Raw genomic sequence first — 17,566 nt, forward strand, 5'->3', positions numbered from 1 at the left:
ATAGAGTATACATTTTCCAAAAAAGGACTTCAGCACTCTCATCATTGTGATGTCCTGATCCAGATTCACACACAAGTATTTTGGATGCAACAGAAACATTAAATCACTCATTTGTCAGCATTATGCAGAAAACAGAGAAACTGACATGTTGATTGCAATCTAATCACCAAGGTTACTGTGGTCTACAATAGTGTGCTCAAGCTAGCCATATCCATATAGTTCTTGTTTGAAAAGCTACAGGGCCTGGACCTCTGTACCTCCCTCTGAAACTGGATCCTCAAATTCCTAACTGGAAGACCACAATCTATGTAGATTGGAAGTAACATCCCCACCTCGCTGATAATCAAAACTGGTGCACAGGGATATGTGTTAGCTCACTGCTCTACTCTCTCTACACTCAGTGGCTAGGCATAGCTCAACTGCCATCTATACGGTTGCTGATGATAGAACCACTGTTGGCAGAATCTCTGATTGTGACAAGGCGGCATACAGGAGTGAAATATACCAGCTAGTTGAGTGGTGTCACAGCAGCAACCTTGCACTCAATGTCGGAAAGACCAAAGAGCTGACTGTGGATTCTGGAAGGGTAAGATGGGGGAAAAACAAACCAATCCTCACAGAAGGATCAAAAGTGGAAAGACTACGCAATTTCAAGTTCCTGGTTGTCAATATTTAACAAGGAGTTTGAGAAGATTTGGTTTGTCTCCTAGAAATTTCTGCAGATGTACTGTGGAGAGCTTTCTGACTGGCTGCATCACTGTCTTGTATGGTGGGGTGGGGGGAGGGGAGGGGTACTGCACAGGATCAAACTAAGTTTCAGAAAGTTGTAAAATTAGTCAGCTCCATCATGGGTACTAGCCTCCATAGTATCCAAAACATCTTCAGCGAAGGTGACATCTAACGTTAAGGATCCCCGCCACCCAGGGCATGCTTTTTTGACATTGTTACCATCAGGAAAGAGGTACAGGAGCTTGAAGGCATACGCTCAGCGATTCTGGAACAGCTTCTTTCCCTCTGCCATCTGATTTCCAAATGTGCACTGAACCCCATGAACACTACCTCAATACTTTTCTAAAAATTTCTGTTTTTGCACTACTTATTTTAACTTAACAACTTAAGATACATATATTACTGTAATTCAGTTTTTTTCCTTTATCATGTACTGCATTGTACTGCTGCTACAAAGTTAACAAATTTCACGACATATACCAGTGATATTAAACCGGTTCAGATCAAATGTGGAACAATCTCTAGCCTACAATTTAGCAAATATAGTTGCTATAGATACAAAACAAAAATCAGTAACTAAATTTCTTGAAGTTCCTTTTCTACAAATGCCAAAAACAGTTTCCTGTAACCCTCTATAAATTATAACTGGCACTAAATAATCAAGATGTATGTGTTAGGAATAAAATAATAGAAGACTGATGTTGCCTGGATTAGCTGATGAGAAGAGATATGCTCTTATTCCCTTTCTTCAGAACTTTAAGGCATTCTTGCCTCAAAATATTTTCATATTGAATTTCAGAGATCATCAAGTATTCCAGATTGCCCAATATGCTTTAAGCAAGCACTGTTAATACATATCAGGCATTGGAAAGAAGATGGGGTAGTAGAAGAATGAAGTGGGTCATACTGCATTACCTGTTGGTTCTTTTGGACAGACATCTGGCAAAGACCTAACAGCTTTAAAGGGTTTCAAAGAAAGTTCCATTTCTTTTTTGAACTTCCCATCACTGTTGCTTGGATGAGGCACTGGTGGAGAACTATGGCTTGAGGCCATTGCACAAGGACATCCCAAGCAGGTGCCTAGCTGCACACAAAGAGAGAAAAAAAAGGTCATATAAAAATATCAAATTGTAGAAGGCAATAAAAAGTCATTTTAAAACAATTAGAACTTACCCTCATAAGAATAGCTTCAAAAGATATTCATAATTTTCTCCAAATTACTCAAAAATTAGTTTATGACTAAAATTTTCTCAAAAAATAATATAACTGAAATGAGCAAAATTGCAATGGCATCTTTGATAGGTAAATATCATTGGTTTCAAATTTTTCCAGTTTTGTTCCCCACACTACTTTTATATCCGTGCATCCTTTTTAATCATTACATTGTTCTGACTTCTCAGTCAGGATCCATCAATAACAAAACACAAGTCCCTATATTGCTAATGCAGTCATTTATTTAGACACTGGTACATGTATTCATACTCTGATTCACTCTCTTGAATAAGGTTTGGGGCATAATGTACATAAGGTAATCAACTGATCATCCTTAAACGTGTGAAATTCAAAATTCTAGAATTAACTCTCAGATACCGGAACAAGAAATTTGTGATGTTTTAAGTCATTAAATTCATGAATAAATCCCTTGCTTTCAGCTCCCTTTTTTTTTTCTGGTAGTAGGCATTATTATCCTCTGTTACTAAGTGTATTCACAGTCTGGGAGTTTGACTGTCCGGACTTATACTCTTTATACTGTGTGGTGGTTGGTCTGAAGTTGTTGTTTTTTTCTTGTGTTGTGGGGCTTGGGGAGGACACTAAGCTCACTTGTCTTTAATTTAGGTGCTTTTTTGTTAAATTCTCTTCCTTTGTAGCATATTGTTATTGTATGCTTAATCTTGCTCTGTATTAATGCTCCTCATTGGGATTTGGGGTTTTTAATTTTGTAAAATGTTTTGAAAAACTAATAAAAAAATTTTTAAAAAAATAAAAAAAATTCATGAATAAATACAAATATGAAATAAATAACAAGACTGGATAGGAGTGCAGAAAATAATAAGAGCACCAAGTTAACATTAATTTTCTTCCCTGAAGGAGGAATATTACATTAGAATAAGAACGTTAAAACATGTATTTGCAACTTGCTGGGGAAAGCCAATCATTTATGTGAAACAGTTGTATTTGTTCATATAACCAACCATCAGAAAGTTGGAGATTCCCATGGAAATACAAAAATAGTGTTTTCTTTCTCACTATCCAAGAAACCCAACAGGCTTTCAAGGTGAAGTAGCAATTCATTCAACCACTTCAGTATATTGTATTCAATTATCAAAACATGACCTCTACACTGGAAATACAAAATGCAGGCCAGCTGACTACTTTCCAGAATGCCTGCATTCAGTCAAGAGAGACTTTGAACTTCCAATCTCCTGTCTCACACCCACACCAATGACTTAGTCTTCAGCCTCCTGTATTTCCAACAATGCCCAATGCAAGATCAAACTGCAGCCCTTCATCTTCATTTGTGGATATTACAGTCCTTAGGAATTAAGGACTGTAATATCAAATATACCATATATAACAATTTCGGGTAATCTTTTTTTCCTCTCTGTGAATGTGGTTCAAATTTATATTTCAACTTGTTTTACTTTATGTCAGTTCTTCTGAGTAATTGCTCCTTTGACAGCTGAATATTTTCCCCAGTTCTGATGCACAGTCCTTGATCCAAAATGTCTTTTTCCATCCCTGTTGATGCTTACCTCCTATTCAAGATTTTGGTGAAAACAGTTGTAATTTGCTATGACTGATTCAATGCAAAGAAAATCAAATGGATGCATTTGTACTACAAACTTGGAGGTATTTCAGAAACTGAACTGTACCTTTATTGGGAGCTTGCTGTCCTACAATAATGCATCTCTAAATTTACGAGGAGTGATTAATAAGCTGGTGGCCTAAGGTAGAAGTAGATGAGTTATTAACTTCAAACTTTCTGCATTTTCACTCAAAGAATTAAACTGCATGTGCATGTAACAAGAGCTGTATAATTCATTTCCTTCTACCTTAGGTCACAAACTCATCAATCACCACTGCTGTAGACCACTTCTACAAAGAAGGGATCTGTATGCTCCACGACTACTGGACTAAGTGTGTACATGTAGGAAGGGACTATGTTGAAAAATAAATGTGCTAGGTTTTCTAAAATTGACTCCTTCTACCTTAGGCCACGAACTTACCAATCACCCCTTGTATTTGTAGATTTGGGAATGAAATATTATCATCAGAATATCAAACAATGCAAAGGCATAGCAGAGAGGGGGAGCAGTTTGCACCACAGTCTGCTCTAGAGATCCCAGTCTGATCATGGTCTATGGTAAAGGAAAAAAATCAGGGAGACTTGTTGGCTATGTAAGAGATAAATCACTGGCAAATAAGTGAGAAAATGGAACTGATGGGTGTGCTTGACAGCCAGCATAAACTTGATGGGTTGGATGGCCATGTTATGTACATCATGAGAAATTCAAGAAACATGAAACAATTGACTTCAGATGAGGCCAAATAATATTAAGGGCGTGGAATTTCCAAAATACCAGAGGACAGAGGTACTCAAGAATTCAGATGAAATGAAATCCTTTAAACATGGAATTGCTAATATTGTTTTTTTATACAGAAGCATAAATCTGAGCATATGGTACAGAAGTGCACATAATATAGGAAAAGCAAACATGTTAAGGAAAGAATGGGCCTTACACTCAACATCTGCAAAACAAAGACTGTCCACCAAACAACTTCTGCTGTATAACATGGGCTTTGACCTCAGGCAATATAGACTACTTCTCATATTTCAGGATCCATTTCTCAGCAAATAAACATCAGAGATAACTACATCAGAACAACGTCTGGTCCATGGAGGAAAGGGGTGTTTTTGTACCTTACATCAGCCACAAACCTCCTGGTCTGCTGCCCTTTTCAATGCTTTTGAGACCTGGATTACTAAAATCCTCAAAAGCCCTGGAAGTATAAACAAAACAACATCAACGTCCTCTCACAGATCAACATCTCCATCCTTGCCCTAGTTACATTTACTTGACTACATTGGCCAAACCATATTGGTGGAATGATCAACACCAGACTCTTGAAACAGTCACTCCATTTTTCATTATCTAAATGCAGGGGAAAAAAAACACAGTATAGTGAAACCCGGATTTTATGCGCCCCGATTTAACCCGAATTCGGATATAACGCGATGAGTCATTGGACTCCATGTCCATGTCAATCCACACTCCCCCTTCTCCAGCCTTGTATCTCTTTTGCCAATCAACTTCCCAGCTCTTGGCTTCATCCCTCCCCGTGTCTTCTCCTATCATTTCGGGTCTCTCCCTCCCCCTCCCACTTCCAAATCTCTTACTATCTCTTTTTTCTGTTAGTCCTGATGAAGGGTCTCGACCAGATGCTACCTGGCCTGCTGCGTTCCACCAGCATTTTGTGTGAGTCATTGGACCTTGTTTTGCTCAAAATGGAACAAACTGCTAGAAAGAAAATCTTTTTCTGTGAAAGATAAGCTTCATGCACTTGACGCCATCAAGACTAAAAGTCAAACTCAAGTTGCACAAGACCTCAGGATACCGGAATCAACACTTCATGGCTGGAAATCTCACGAAGAAAAGTTATGTGCGTCGCTTTGCAAAGTTGAAGAAGAAACAGGACTAAAATCCAAATGCCTGAAGACAGCCAAAGATGTCAGCCTCGATGACTCCCCATACAAGTGGTTTGTTCAAGTTCACGGGATTTCTCAAGTGTTAGTGTTTCTCAAGCTTTACTAAAAATTAATTTGTGTTTTAATTTCTACAGTAACAACAACGAATTATTCGCAGAATTCTTTAATTCAAAGGTAATTTACTTGCCAGAAGGTAAATGTGCAAAAATGGGTCAAATAGGGCAAAAATAGGGGTGTTTTAGGATGTTAGGTTAACATTGGGTCAGTTTGAACAGTGATTTTCTTGAACCCTGATTTAGCGTGGTCCCGCTTTTTTCGCAATGACATCTTATGGACCCAAACAATCGCGTTATAACGGGGTTTCACTGTACAACAAATCAATTACAGAGCTATGCACTTGTTTGCCTCCTCATCGCTATCTGAAATTCCTCCAACAATAGTTGTGTCATCGGCAAATTTATAGATGGTGTTTGACATGTGCTTAGCCACACAGTCGTAGACGTAGAGAGAGTAGAGCAGTGGGCTAAGCATCTTTAAGGTCCACCAGTGTTGATTGTCAGTGAGGAAATAAAATGGCTTTAGGGAAAAATTCTCAGGAGTCTGTCTGTTAACGTTTTCCTGATGCACGGGTTCCAAGTAATTCGTAGAACTGGCATATGTGCAATAGAAATTCAGATTCTATTAAAGCAGAGGTGTCGAACTCAATTGCACATGGGGCCATAACTCAAAGCACACTTTAGGTCGCGGGCTGAACAGGATAAACATTTATTGAACACACTAAAACTAAACATTTTTTGAACATAAATATGAATAAAAACAGACAGGAATATTATTCCAGAAAAAATAAACTAAAACTTTAAATAACTTAAATATTTTGCTCTCTATAAAAATATCTCCTGTCAGTATTATACAAGTTAGAAATATGAGCATGCTGCAAAAAAACCCTGAAAATATAAATAAAATTTGTGCTTTTCAGCAAAAGTTAAAACAACAACAAATCAAAACACTCAGTTTTCTTTGCTCTTATGCTGTTTTGTCAGAGCTGGATGCTTGGCATCTTTTCTTGGCAATAAGTTTGTTTAGGTTTGGTGTAAGGTTCTGTGTTGTGGAGATTCTCAGGATGGACTGCAGGTGTTCATCAGTGAGACGACTCCTGTGTGATGTTTTGTTAATCTTCATCACTGAGAAAAGCTTCTCACACAGATATGTGCTACCAAACATGCACAAGGTTCGAGCCGCATGTAGACGGAGCTGAGGCATTGCTTCAGGAATGGAGCGAATAAACTGTACTTTTATAAACTGCAGTGTCGTACTTTGCCTTTAGTGTCCCATTACACTGCAGCTCTATCAGCTCCATCTGAATCTGTACAGGTGCAGTTTCCACGTCGACGGCAAATGGGTTGCGAAGCAGCTCGAAATTAATTTTTTGTGCTTCAAAGTCACCAAAGCGCTGTGCGAACTCAGTGCGAAGTGCGCTCAGTTTATCAGCAAAGTGCGCATTTGGGAACATCATTGCGCCGACCTGGTTCAACATTACTTGGCAACAGGGAAAATGAGGCAAGTTGCACTGGTGCATTTGTGTTTCCCATAAGAGCAGCTTCACTTGAAATGCCTTCACTGCATCATACATGTCAGTGATCATGCGGTCACGTCCCTGGAGCTGAAGGTTTAAGACGCTGAGATGTGTTGTTATGTCAGCCACATTAGCTCCACAAATAAGACACACGAGTTTACCGGCAATGTCAGTAAACATATACTCATCGGTTTTGAAAGACTCTTTTTTTCAGAATCAGCTTTTCTCTTCGCCATTGTTAGGGGTTAGCTTTGACTTCAGAATAGTGTTGTATACAGCAACAGATGCTTGACGCGGGAATGTTCCCGGGTAGCCTATCGGCAGCTGTTGCGCTGCATTATGGGATCTGTAGTTTGTGTGTTATCAGCGCTTCATATCGCCGGGCCATTAATAATTAAAATAATAGATCTATCTAAAATGATCTCGCGGGCTGGATATAATTGTACGCCGGGCCGGATATGGCCCACGGGCCTTGTGTTTGACACCTATGTATTAAAGCAAACACGATAATATGGATTGACAGCAAATATTCAAACCAATTATATTTACTAGAAAGACTGACATCTATCACACATCTACAAACAAAATTCAAAGTCAATATAAGCTGGCCTTTGATTAGCATTAGTCACAGGAAAATCAGGTGATTATAAACTTAGACGTCAGGTAAGAGGGCAAATGTTTTGCATAACACAGCAAAATGATAAAGGTAACAGTCATTGTGTTCATGGAAACATAGAAAACATTTGATACCAGTAATAAATCTGATCAATCATTCTTGAGTCGAGAAAGAACTATCCAAATGAATTCAGCCTTCCAGTTATTGACTCATCATCCAACAGTACACTTTTCAAGTACACATCCAAGTATTATTTAAATGTGATCTTTTCTACTTCAACTTTCATTCCAATCATTCTACCAATTACTTGGAACCCATGGCCTTTCAACCCATCTCATCCATGGAAAAACAGGTTCTTCTTATTCACTCCATCCATGGTCTCAATTTTATACACCTCAGTTAAGTATTCCCCCTCTACCATTTGCTCTGAAATGAAAAACAATATTAATTTATCCTATCGTCCCTCCGGTCTATAATTTCCCAGATCTGGCAACAACCTTGTAAATCTCTTCTGCATCATATGTAGTGTAATAAGAGTTTCCTGTAAAGTGATAGTACAATATCTATTGTATATAATTTGAGCATCCATCCTCTGGTCTTTTACTCTATGCCTCAAATTATGAAGGAAAGCATTCAGGACATTTTTTAAATCTAACATCTTTATGGTCTAGTGGTTACCAGAATTATTTGTTCCACTCAAACCATGGTCTAACTGGCATTAGACAGCATTCTCAAGCCAATTGGACCATCTATATTCTCCTGAAATCAAAGGCTTTCCTCCTCTCCATCAAAAACATGATGATTTCCTTTAATAAAAACACAAATTGCTGGCAGAACTCAGCAGGCCAGACAGCATCTATGGGAGGAGGTAGTGACGACGTTTTGGGCCGAAACCCGGTTAATTATTGATAATTAAGTCTTAATTATTGATTTATAGAACAAACACCAAGAGAAAGAATACTGAGCGTTGTGGAACCCCAGTGATAACATCTTTTGTGTTAATAAAACAGCCACCAATTATAAGTATCTGCTTCTAGCGACTAAGTTGATTTTAGATCTGATCTGCCATTGATCCATGGAGAATAAAGGCCATGCACCTTTACTTTGTTTGACCAGCCTACCATGTTGGCACCTTAATTAAATCTCTACAGACTACATTGAACAAATTGTCATCATTATGTTTAACTCATCAAAAAAAATCAATCTACATAAACATATATGAACTCCTCTTACAAATGCATATTGGATACTCTTAATTGCTCTTATGTTCACGTTGTCCCTCAGAATAGATTCCAATCAATTGTTTGACATTGGCATCAAAGTAATTTGCCTGCAAATATTCACTTTATCTCTTCCTCACTTTCAACAGAATGACACAATATCAACAGTCTTTCAATTATACAGTGCCACCCCAGCCGCCAGGGAGAATGCAAAAACACAACTGGCTCATTTGACTGCTCCATCATTCAGAAAGATCATGGCATTCAAATAAAATGTAGCCACCTTCCTGCACAAACCCCAAATCTCCAAATTCCCTTTTAATCTAAAAATCTAATGATCATCATCTTAACAAACTCACTGATTAAACCTCCGTAGCCTCTGAGTGAAAGAATTTCTTTCTGTATGTCAAATGTGTATTGAATGCATACCTCATCTTAGGCATCAAGAGAGCAGCGACCAATTGGAGAGAGCAGAAGCTTGAGAGGCCGTGATTCACTCAGGTTTGCCGATCAAGTATTAAAGACAGCGACTCACAACGGTAAGACGTGTCACGACGTTCTGCAAAGGGAGTTCAGGGAGTTAGATGCTAAGTTAAAGAGCACAACCTCCAAGGGTAGTGAACTCAGGATTGCTACCCATGCCATGTGCTAGTGAGGTCAGAAATAGGAAGGTCACACAGTTTAACACATTACTAAGGAGTTGGTGTAGGAGGGAGGGCATAAGAATTTTGGATCATTGGGCTCTCTTCCAGGGAAGGTGGGACCTGTACCAAAGAGACAGTTTGCACCTGAACTAGAAGGGGACTAATATCCTAATGGGAAGGTTTGCTAATGCTGCATGGTGGGGTTTAAACTAAAGTTGCAGGGGGATGAGAACCAGAGTGCCAGAACAGTTAGTGGAGTGGTTGTGGGGACAGATGCTGATAAAACCTCAGACAAATTTAGGAATTAAAAGATTGAGCATGGTAACACCTGGAACTATACAATTGTAGCTATTAGTGAAACTTGGTTGCAAGAGGGGCAGGAACTGGCAGCTCAATATTTCTGGGTTCCGTTGTCCCAGGCGTGCAGAGTGGGAGGGATTAAAGGAGCAGGGGTGACATTGCAAGTCTGGGAAAATGACAAATGTTCAGTCAGAACAGACTGCACAACTCACCAAGTGAGGCACTGTGGGTAGAACTGAGAAAAAGAAAGGTATGACCATGTTACTGGGGCTATATTACAAACAACCCAACAATCTGAGGGATCTAGAGGGGAAAAAACTGTGTAAAGAGATCACAGACAACATAAACGTTCAGGAAACAAGGTGTGATAAAAGGTGATTTTCACTTTCCACATATTGACTGGGGCTCCCATACTGTGAAAGGACTAGTTGGGGTAGAGTTTGTAGAGGTGTTCCTTAATCAGTACGTAGAAGTCCCAATGACAGAGTGTGCAATACTGGATCTGCTATTACAGAGTGAGACAGGGCAGATGACAAAACTACTTAGGGGAACACTTTGCATCTACTAACCACAATGTTATTAGTTTCAAAGTAAATATGGAAAAGCACAGGTCTGCAGGTTGAGATTCTAAATTGGAGAATTGGAGAAAGGCCAAGTTTGATGGTATCAGAAATGATCTGGGAAGTGTGGATTGGTACAGCCTGTATTCTGGCAAAGGTGTACTTGGTGTCCTGATCAAAAAGGCTCAACAGCTCACCTCTGTCCCAGGACACTGACGGACTTTTACCGCTGTACCATTGAGAGCATACTCACCAACTGCCGGGAGTTCCCGGAGTGCACAGCTTGCACAATCTCTCATGATCCCAGAACATATTCTACACAACTCCTCTACTTTCTCTCTGCGGAAGCTGAAGAGAGCTGGACTATGCACATCTATACTCACATAATTCTACAGATGGGCAGTAGAGAGCTGCATCACTGCTTGGTACGGAAACTGCACTACAGTGGACAGGAAGTCCAACAGCAGGCAGTCAAAATTGCCCAGTGCATTACCAGCACACCGCCATCAAAGACATATATACAGAAAGGTGCCAGAAAAAGGCTAGTAACATTATGAAGGATCCCTACCCCAAACATCACCTATACTTTTTTCCACAGATGCTGCCTGGCCTCTGAGTTCCTCGAGCATTCTGTGTGTGTTGTTTGGATTTCCAGCATCTGCAGATTTTCACTTGTTTACTCTGCTGATGGACTGAGAGGAGGCTACTTAGCATCCACCAGGACCACCAGACTCAAAATCAGGAACATTCCTCAAGCAGTAAGGTTGATCAACACCTCCATCCACAAAGCCACCCCACTACATCCCCACCCACCACTACTTTATCATTTTCTGCCAGTCACCTTATGTTCAGACTCTCGCATGCCTAGCATCACTTGGTGGATGTACAATCAATCGATGGATACAAGCTATCTTGTGTATTTATATTTATTCAGTTTTTTTATTATTGTGTTCTTATCTTATTGTGTGTGTTTCTTTGTGCTGCAACGGATCTGGAATAACAATTACTGTGTTCTGCTTTACACTTATGTACTGCAAATTATATTAAACAATTTTGAATCTTGACAACTGTGATCCCAGGCATGGAAACATCATCTCTGCATCTCCCCTGACAAACCCTATAACAATGTTGTAAGTTTCAAAAAGATAACCACTCAATCTTCTCAGCTCTAGAAACTAATGGCATAGTCTTATTAATATCTCCTCAAATCACCAAACAGACCATCCATCTGTTGAAGTTTTGCTGCACTCGTGCTACTGTGCATATATATACTTTATCATTTGGAAGATCAAAACTATACATAACATTCCGGATGTAATCTCATAAAGTGCCCTACACAAATGAAGCAAGATGTCTGTGTTCTGCAACCAAATCCACTTGCAATAAAAACCAACATACTATTTGCCATTCCTATTGTTTGGTGCACCTGCATGTTAGAGTTCAGTGATTATGTACCGTATATGTCCTCTGAACACTAACACTTTAATAATTCCCTATGTGTCCCCTCACAAGATATTGTCCACATTATATTTCATTTTTCAGATCGACACCTATTGATTTAATCTGTCCATAATCCATTGAATGCATTATATGGGAACATCTTATCCAAGCCCTAGGTGAAGCTTCAGTATCCCTGCTGCACCTCACTCATCAAAGCTTCCCAATCTGAAAATGGTATTTTTATTCCTAAATGCTTTGGCTATTAACCAATCCTCAACTGAAAAAATGGTGACAACTTTAGCAATTTTCTCCCTTGCTTCTTTTCACTGTCCCGATTACATTTCATCCATGCCTGAAGATCTGTTTAGTTGCTAAAATGTAAAGTGTCTTAATACTCCCTTTTGTACTGTATTTATTCCATTGATCATTTCATTTATCTTTACATTTCAACATCAGCATCATTCCCGCTTTGTAAAGACCACCACAAAATATCCACACAAAAAAGAGCTTTACCCAGATCCCCCTCCAAAGAAACAAAGCATCTTTTCCTGATGAATTCAATTTTTTCTATGCAAGTTTTTTAACAGCCTCCAACACACCTGTACCCATAGTCACCATGCAAAAGTCTGAGGATAGAGATCCCGTTGGGTATCTTCAGATCTTGTGCAGACATTTTTAACCTCTTCCTACTCCATGCAGTGATTCACACCTACAAGAACTACCACACCGAAAAACAGGGTATCATTTATTAAAAACAACCACTCTGACGTTCAGCATCATGATGTGCTTCAAGAGGGTGCTCATGGCACGCATCAACTCTGATCTTCCAGATAACCTCAACCCACTGCAATTTGCCTACCACTGCAGACAACATAGAATCAACTCTGGAACACCTAGGAAACAGAAGACACCCATGTTATTGACTATGGCTCTAATACTATAATTCCCAAACTCCTAGACGTAGGATTGAACACCTCACTCCGCAACTGGATCCTTGATTGCCTGACCAACAGACCACAATCAGCAAGTATAGGTGGCAAGATCTCCACCACAATGATCCTCGGCATTGACGCCCTACAAGGCTGTGCCCTCAGCCCCCTACTTTACTTCCTATGCACTCACAATGCGTGGTCAGATACTGCTCTAACTGTATCTACAAGTTCACAGATGACACCAACATAATGGGCAGGAATTCAAACAATGATGAGACAGAGGATAGGAAGAAAATAAAGAGCATAGCTACATGATGTGAAGACAACAATTTACCCCACAAAAGTCAGTAAAACAAAAGACCTGGTCTTTAACTTCAGGAAGTTAGGTACGTCCTGTAGGTACTGAGATTAAGATGGCAGAGAGATTCAAGTTCCTTGGTATAAATATCACCAATAGTTTGCCCTGGTTCAGCAACTTAAATTCCACCATCAAGAACATCAACATTTCTATTTTCTTAGAGAGCTAAGGAAATTCGGCATGACCTTCACCAATCTTTACAGATGCACAATACAAAGTGTTTTATCTGGTTGATTTACAGCTTGGTATGGCAAATGCTCTGCCTGAGACCACAAGAAATTGCAGAGTTGTGGACACAGCTCAGTCTATCACAAAAACTAGTCTCCCCTTCACTGACTCTGTCTGCACTTCCTAATACCTTAGAAAAGTTAGCCAGCATACTCAAAGACACCCACTGTCATTCTCTCTTCTACCTCCTTCCATCAGGCAGAAGATACAAAAGCTTGAAATTGCACCACAAACTGAGGGATAAGTTCTATTCTGCTGTTGAAAGGACCTCTTGAACAATAAAGATGAACACCTTGTCATGGCCCTTGCATCTTATTTGTTGAGCTAGACTACACTGTCTCTATTACCATAACACTATATTTTGCATTCTGTTTGTACTTCTGTTTGGAATTATCTGTAAGCATGGCTTTTTTTTTAACTGTATCTCAATATGTGTGACAATCTTCTGCTTTCAGAAAAAGAATTCTGAACTGGGTATTTATGGGGAGCATGCTTTCCTCACCAAGAAATCTTGAATTAGGGTCACATTCTCAAAGGGGTAAGCCATTTCAGAGTGAGAGGACACAAAATCTCTTAATTTAGTGAGATAGTCAAGTCAAGTCACTTTTATAGTCATTTCGACCATAACTGCTGGTACAGTATATAGTAAAAATGAGACAATGTTTTTCAGGACCATGGTGTTACATGACACAGTACAAAAACTAGACTGAACTACATAAAAAGACAACAGAGAAAGCTACACTAGACTACAGACCTACATAGGACCGCGTAAAGTTCACAAAAACAGTGCAGGCATTACAATGAATAATTAACAGGACAATAGGGCAAGGTGTCAGTCCAGGCTCTGGGTATTGACGAGTCTGATAGCTTGGGGGAAGAAACTGTTACATAGAAACTTCTTAGAATTCTCTACCCTAAAGTACAATGCAGGTCAACCACTAACTGCATTCAAATCATAAATCAATGAATATCTGAATATTAAAATATCTGGATATCAAGAAAATGGGGATCTATAAGAAAAATGGACCTATATCTATCTCTTCCAATTTCTCATGTTCATCGGTAAAACATGTGAAATATACATAATGTTAATATTTCAAATGAACGAAATTATACATTGACAGTGGCACTTCATACAAAGTCTTTATCTCCAAACTACTTAATTAAAAGTAGTTTAGTCAATAAGCATCTCTGTTATGATGGGCAGCGGTGGAAATAGAGCTGGACGTTAACGTGAAATGAAATCAAAATAAATCAGGGTCAACAAAAATAGAACATTAAACTTGCCAAATAATGATTACTTTTGCGAAGCAGGCAATTATAAATTGAGGACATTAAAATGACACATCAACACTGCATCACACGGCAGACGAGCACAGAGCTGGTATCTCCAGCAGTTACAGTATCTCAAAACGCCCTGCGTTCGCACTTTGCTGTTTACAAGAGTTCACCAATGAAACGACACACCACATGAAAGTTTAACGCTGATCACCCCGTCAGCGGTGACATTGCTCCGGGATCACATAACAACAATCCCGAGGCCTAGTCGGAGTTTAGGCCCTGCCCCCGTCGCACCGACTGCTGCCACCAATGCCCATCAGTCTGACCTGCACCTGAGCCACTGCCCTCAGCCGGCCTCCTCCTCGGCTGTCAGCCCCCATCCACGTCGCTCCCTCTGTGCCCGCGCATGATGAAACCGAAAGGTCTACCTGCTCCGCCTGGCGCTGCGGTCCCAATGCTGCCACCCGGAGCCGGAGTCATACCAAGCGCAAGCCCAGTCCGGCATGCACCGCACAGGAGGAGGAGGGGGCGGGCCGAGGGAGAGGGAACGGTCACATGACATCGTCCCGGCCGGCCACCGGTCTGGGCTGAGGGTTGGTGGCCAGTTCGAGACTAAGATCAGGATCAACTTTATTACCACTGACATGCAGCGTGAGATTTGTTGTGTTGTGAAAGCTTTACAGTGCAAGATATTAAAATTACAGAAAACGAATTGTGTAAAAGGTGAATAATGAGGTATTTCATGCCGTTCATGGACCGTTCAGAAATTTGATGGCGGAGGGAAGAAGCTGCTCCTATATCGTTGAGTGTAGGTCATCAGGCTCCTGCACCTCCTCCCTGACGGTAGAACGCGAAGAGGACATGTCTTGGATTGTCAGGATCTTTCATGAGGGATGGCGCCTTCTTGAGGCACCACCTTTTGAAGATCGATAGTGGGAGGGTTGTGTTCGAGATTAAATTGATTACATTCCTCGGCAAAGTCTTGCGATCCTGTGGATTGGAGTAAGAATGTACTCCATGTTGTCTGACCCATTCCTTTTAAAGCCACAGCATTGCACAACATATTCTAGTCTTCTCAAAATGAACGCTGACATTGAATTTGCCTTCCTTTAAGGAAATCTTCCCAAATCCCTTTTTAATCTCTGATTTCTGAACTTGTTCCGTTTAGAAAAATAGTCTAGCCTTAATTTCTTCTAGCAAAGTACATGACCATACACTTTTCTACATTCTATTCCATCTGCCATTTTTTTTTCCCATTCTTGGAATCCGTCCTGACAAAGTAGAGACGTTACTGTATCTTCTTCATGACTACATCAATGTGTTGGGCACAGGATAAATCCTCAGATGTGGACACCTAGGAACTTTTAACTGCTCCTTCGCCAACAGTTGATTGTACTTGGAAGCTGCATACAAAATTAGGTTGATGAATTACGAAAGCAATAACATGAGCCAATAAACTAATACAAGAGAAGCATGGTTTCATTTTGAAAGGAATATTAAAAAAGGATATTCTATTCTTGTACATAGTTAGAATCCTAATTGTAGAATGAGGCCATTTGGCCTATCGTGTTTATGCCAGTTGCAATTGGGCTGCTGGAGTTCAGTCACAACTGAACGATGGCATCCAGTTCTCGCAACTACACTTTAGGAGAGATGATAAATTAAAGCAGGTTGGTTTCCTTAATATCTATGAGATTTTTGATGCTTGAGAAACTAGAAAAAGGCAAAGGCCTCTTCGCTTCTCAAGCCTTAAGCTTGCTCAACCATTTAATAAAATCATAGCTGATCTGATTGTAACTTCATTTCTGAACTACATCCAGCAATATTTAATCTCCTTGCTAATTAATTAACCACCTCTGCCTTAAAAATCAAAGATACTGATTCCACTGATGGTTCAGTAAGAGAATGCCAGAAAAAATTACCTCATCAACACTTAAGTAGCATCTGACTTGAATCACCAAGGCATAATAGGCTACAGAAGAACTTGCAATTAGTGTAATGCTATTACAGTGCTAGATGTAAGATGGGGGCTCAATTCCCACCGCTGTACGTAAGGAGTTTGTACATTCTCTGTGACAGTGAGGGTTTCCTCCGGGTACTCGTTTCCTCCCACATTCCAAAGATTTAATTTGATGCAAATGACACATTTCACAGTATGTTTCAATGTACATGTGACAAATAAAGCTAATCTCTGAAAATGTAGATATAGATGGTTGGCATGGACGTGGGGGGATGTACTGTATTTATATCTACTTGGAAATCTACTTTATTTTTTAAAAAGAGGCCCTTGTTCTAGTTTCTCCCAAAAGAGAATTTCTCTGTTGCCAAGCACCCTCAGAATGTTATACTTTTTGATCAAGTTACCTCTCAATCTTTTATACATCAGTTTATGGAACATCAGTTTTCACCAGTACAGTCCTTCCTCATAATCTTATATGAACTGTTTCCAATACATTAATAACAAAAGTAAGGAGACTAATATTCTGCCCATTATTCCAGATGTGGCCTCTACAACTGCCCTAATTCACTGGAGCAGAACCTTCTGACTTTTGCATTGTTTTAAATACACACAGCAAGCAGCTGGTGAGCTCTAAATTCCAAAAGCCATGATACTTAATTTCTTCTCATCTGAGTCCTAAATGATCAAATTTGCTCGAAGATTATGACCAATGGCTTTTAACATTCTGAACAGGAGTACCATCAACGTAACATCTACACTACCAAGCCTTATAGAAGTTTTACTTATGTTTCAATGAGCATATGCTGTACTTCATTCCCCAAAATCTGTAGATGCTATCTTTTTAACTTCTCCTAATGCAACACCATTTTGGTGAACCTGGAACCTCCACACCTTTGTAACCTACTTTGCAAATATACCTTCTGCTTTGAAACCAGACTTAGGCCTAAGTCTGCTCCACCATTCAATCATGGCTGATTCTTCTTTTCTCTCCTCTGCAACTCTAGTTCCTGGCCTTCT

General features: G+C 39.7%; 1 protein-coding gene across 6 annotated transcripts in view; it reads right to left on the reverse strand.

The window, feature by feature from the left end:
* vps54 (VPS54 subunit of GARP complex) overlaps positions 1–15,092 on the reverse strand; it is a 99,031-nt gene extending 83,939 nt beyond the window's left edge. For 3 of the 6 annotated variants that reach the window (XM_073051209.1, XM_073051205.1, XM_073051210.1), the window contains exons 1-3: positions 15,018–15,092; positions 9,276–9,405; positions 1,645–1,813 (exon numbers count right to left, since the gene is read on the reverse strand). In XM_073051209.1, the coding sequence (XP_072907310.1) occupies positions 1,645–1,783 (139 nt within the window). In that variant the 5' untranslated portion in view covers positions 1,784–1,813; positions 9,276–9,405; positions 15,018–15,092. Of the gene's footprint in view, positions 1–1,644; positions 1,814–4,651; positions 4,732–9,275; positions 9,406–15,017 lie in introns of all 6 variants that reach the window. The other 3 variants (XM_073051207.1, XM_073051208.1, XM_073051206.1) reach the window with 3 other exon arrangements.
* Between the last annotated feature and the right edge of the window lie 2,474 nt (positions 15,093–17,566).

The sequence above is a fragment of the Hemitrygon akajei genome, chromosome 7 (assembly GCF_048418815.1).
Source record: "Hemitrygon akajei chromosome 7, sHemAka1.3, whole genome shotgun sequence".
In the NCBI taxonomy this organism is placed as follows: domain Eukaryota; kingdom Metazoa; phylum Chordata; class Chondrichthyes; order Myliobatiformes; family Dasyatidae; genus Hemitrygon; species Hemitrygon akajei.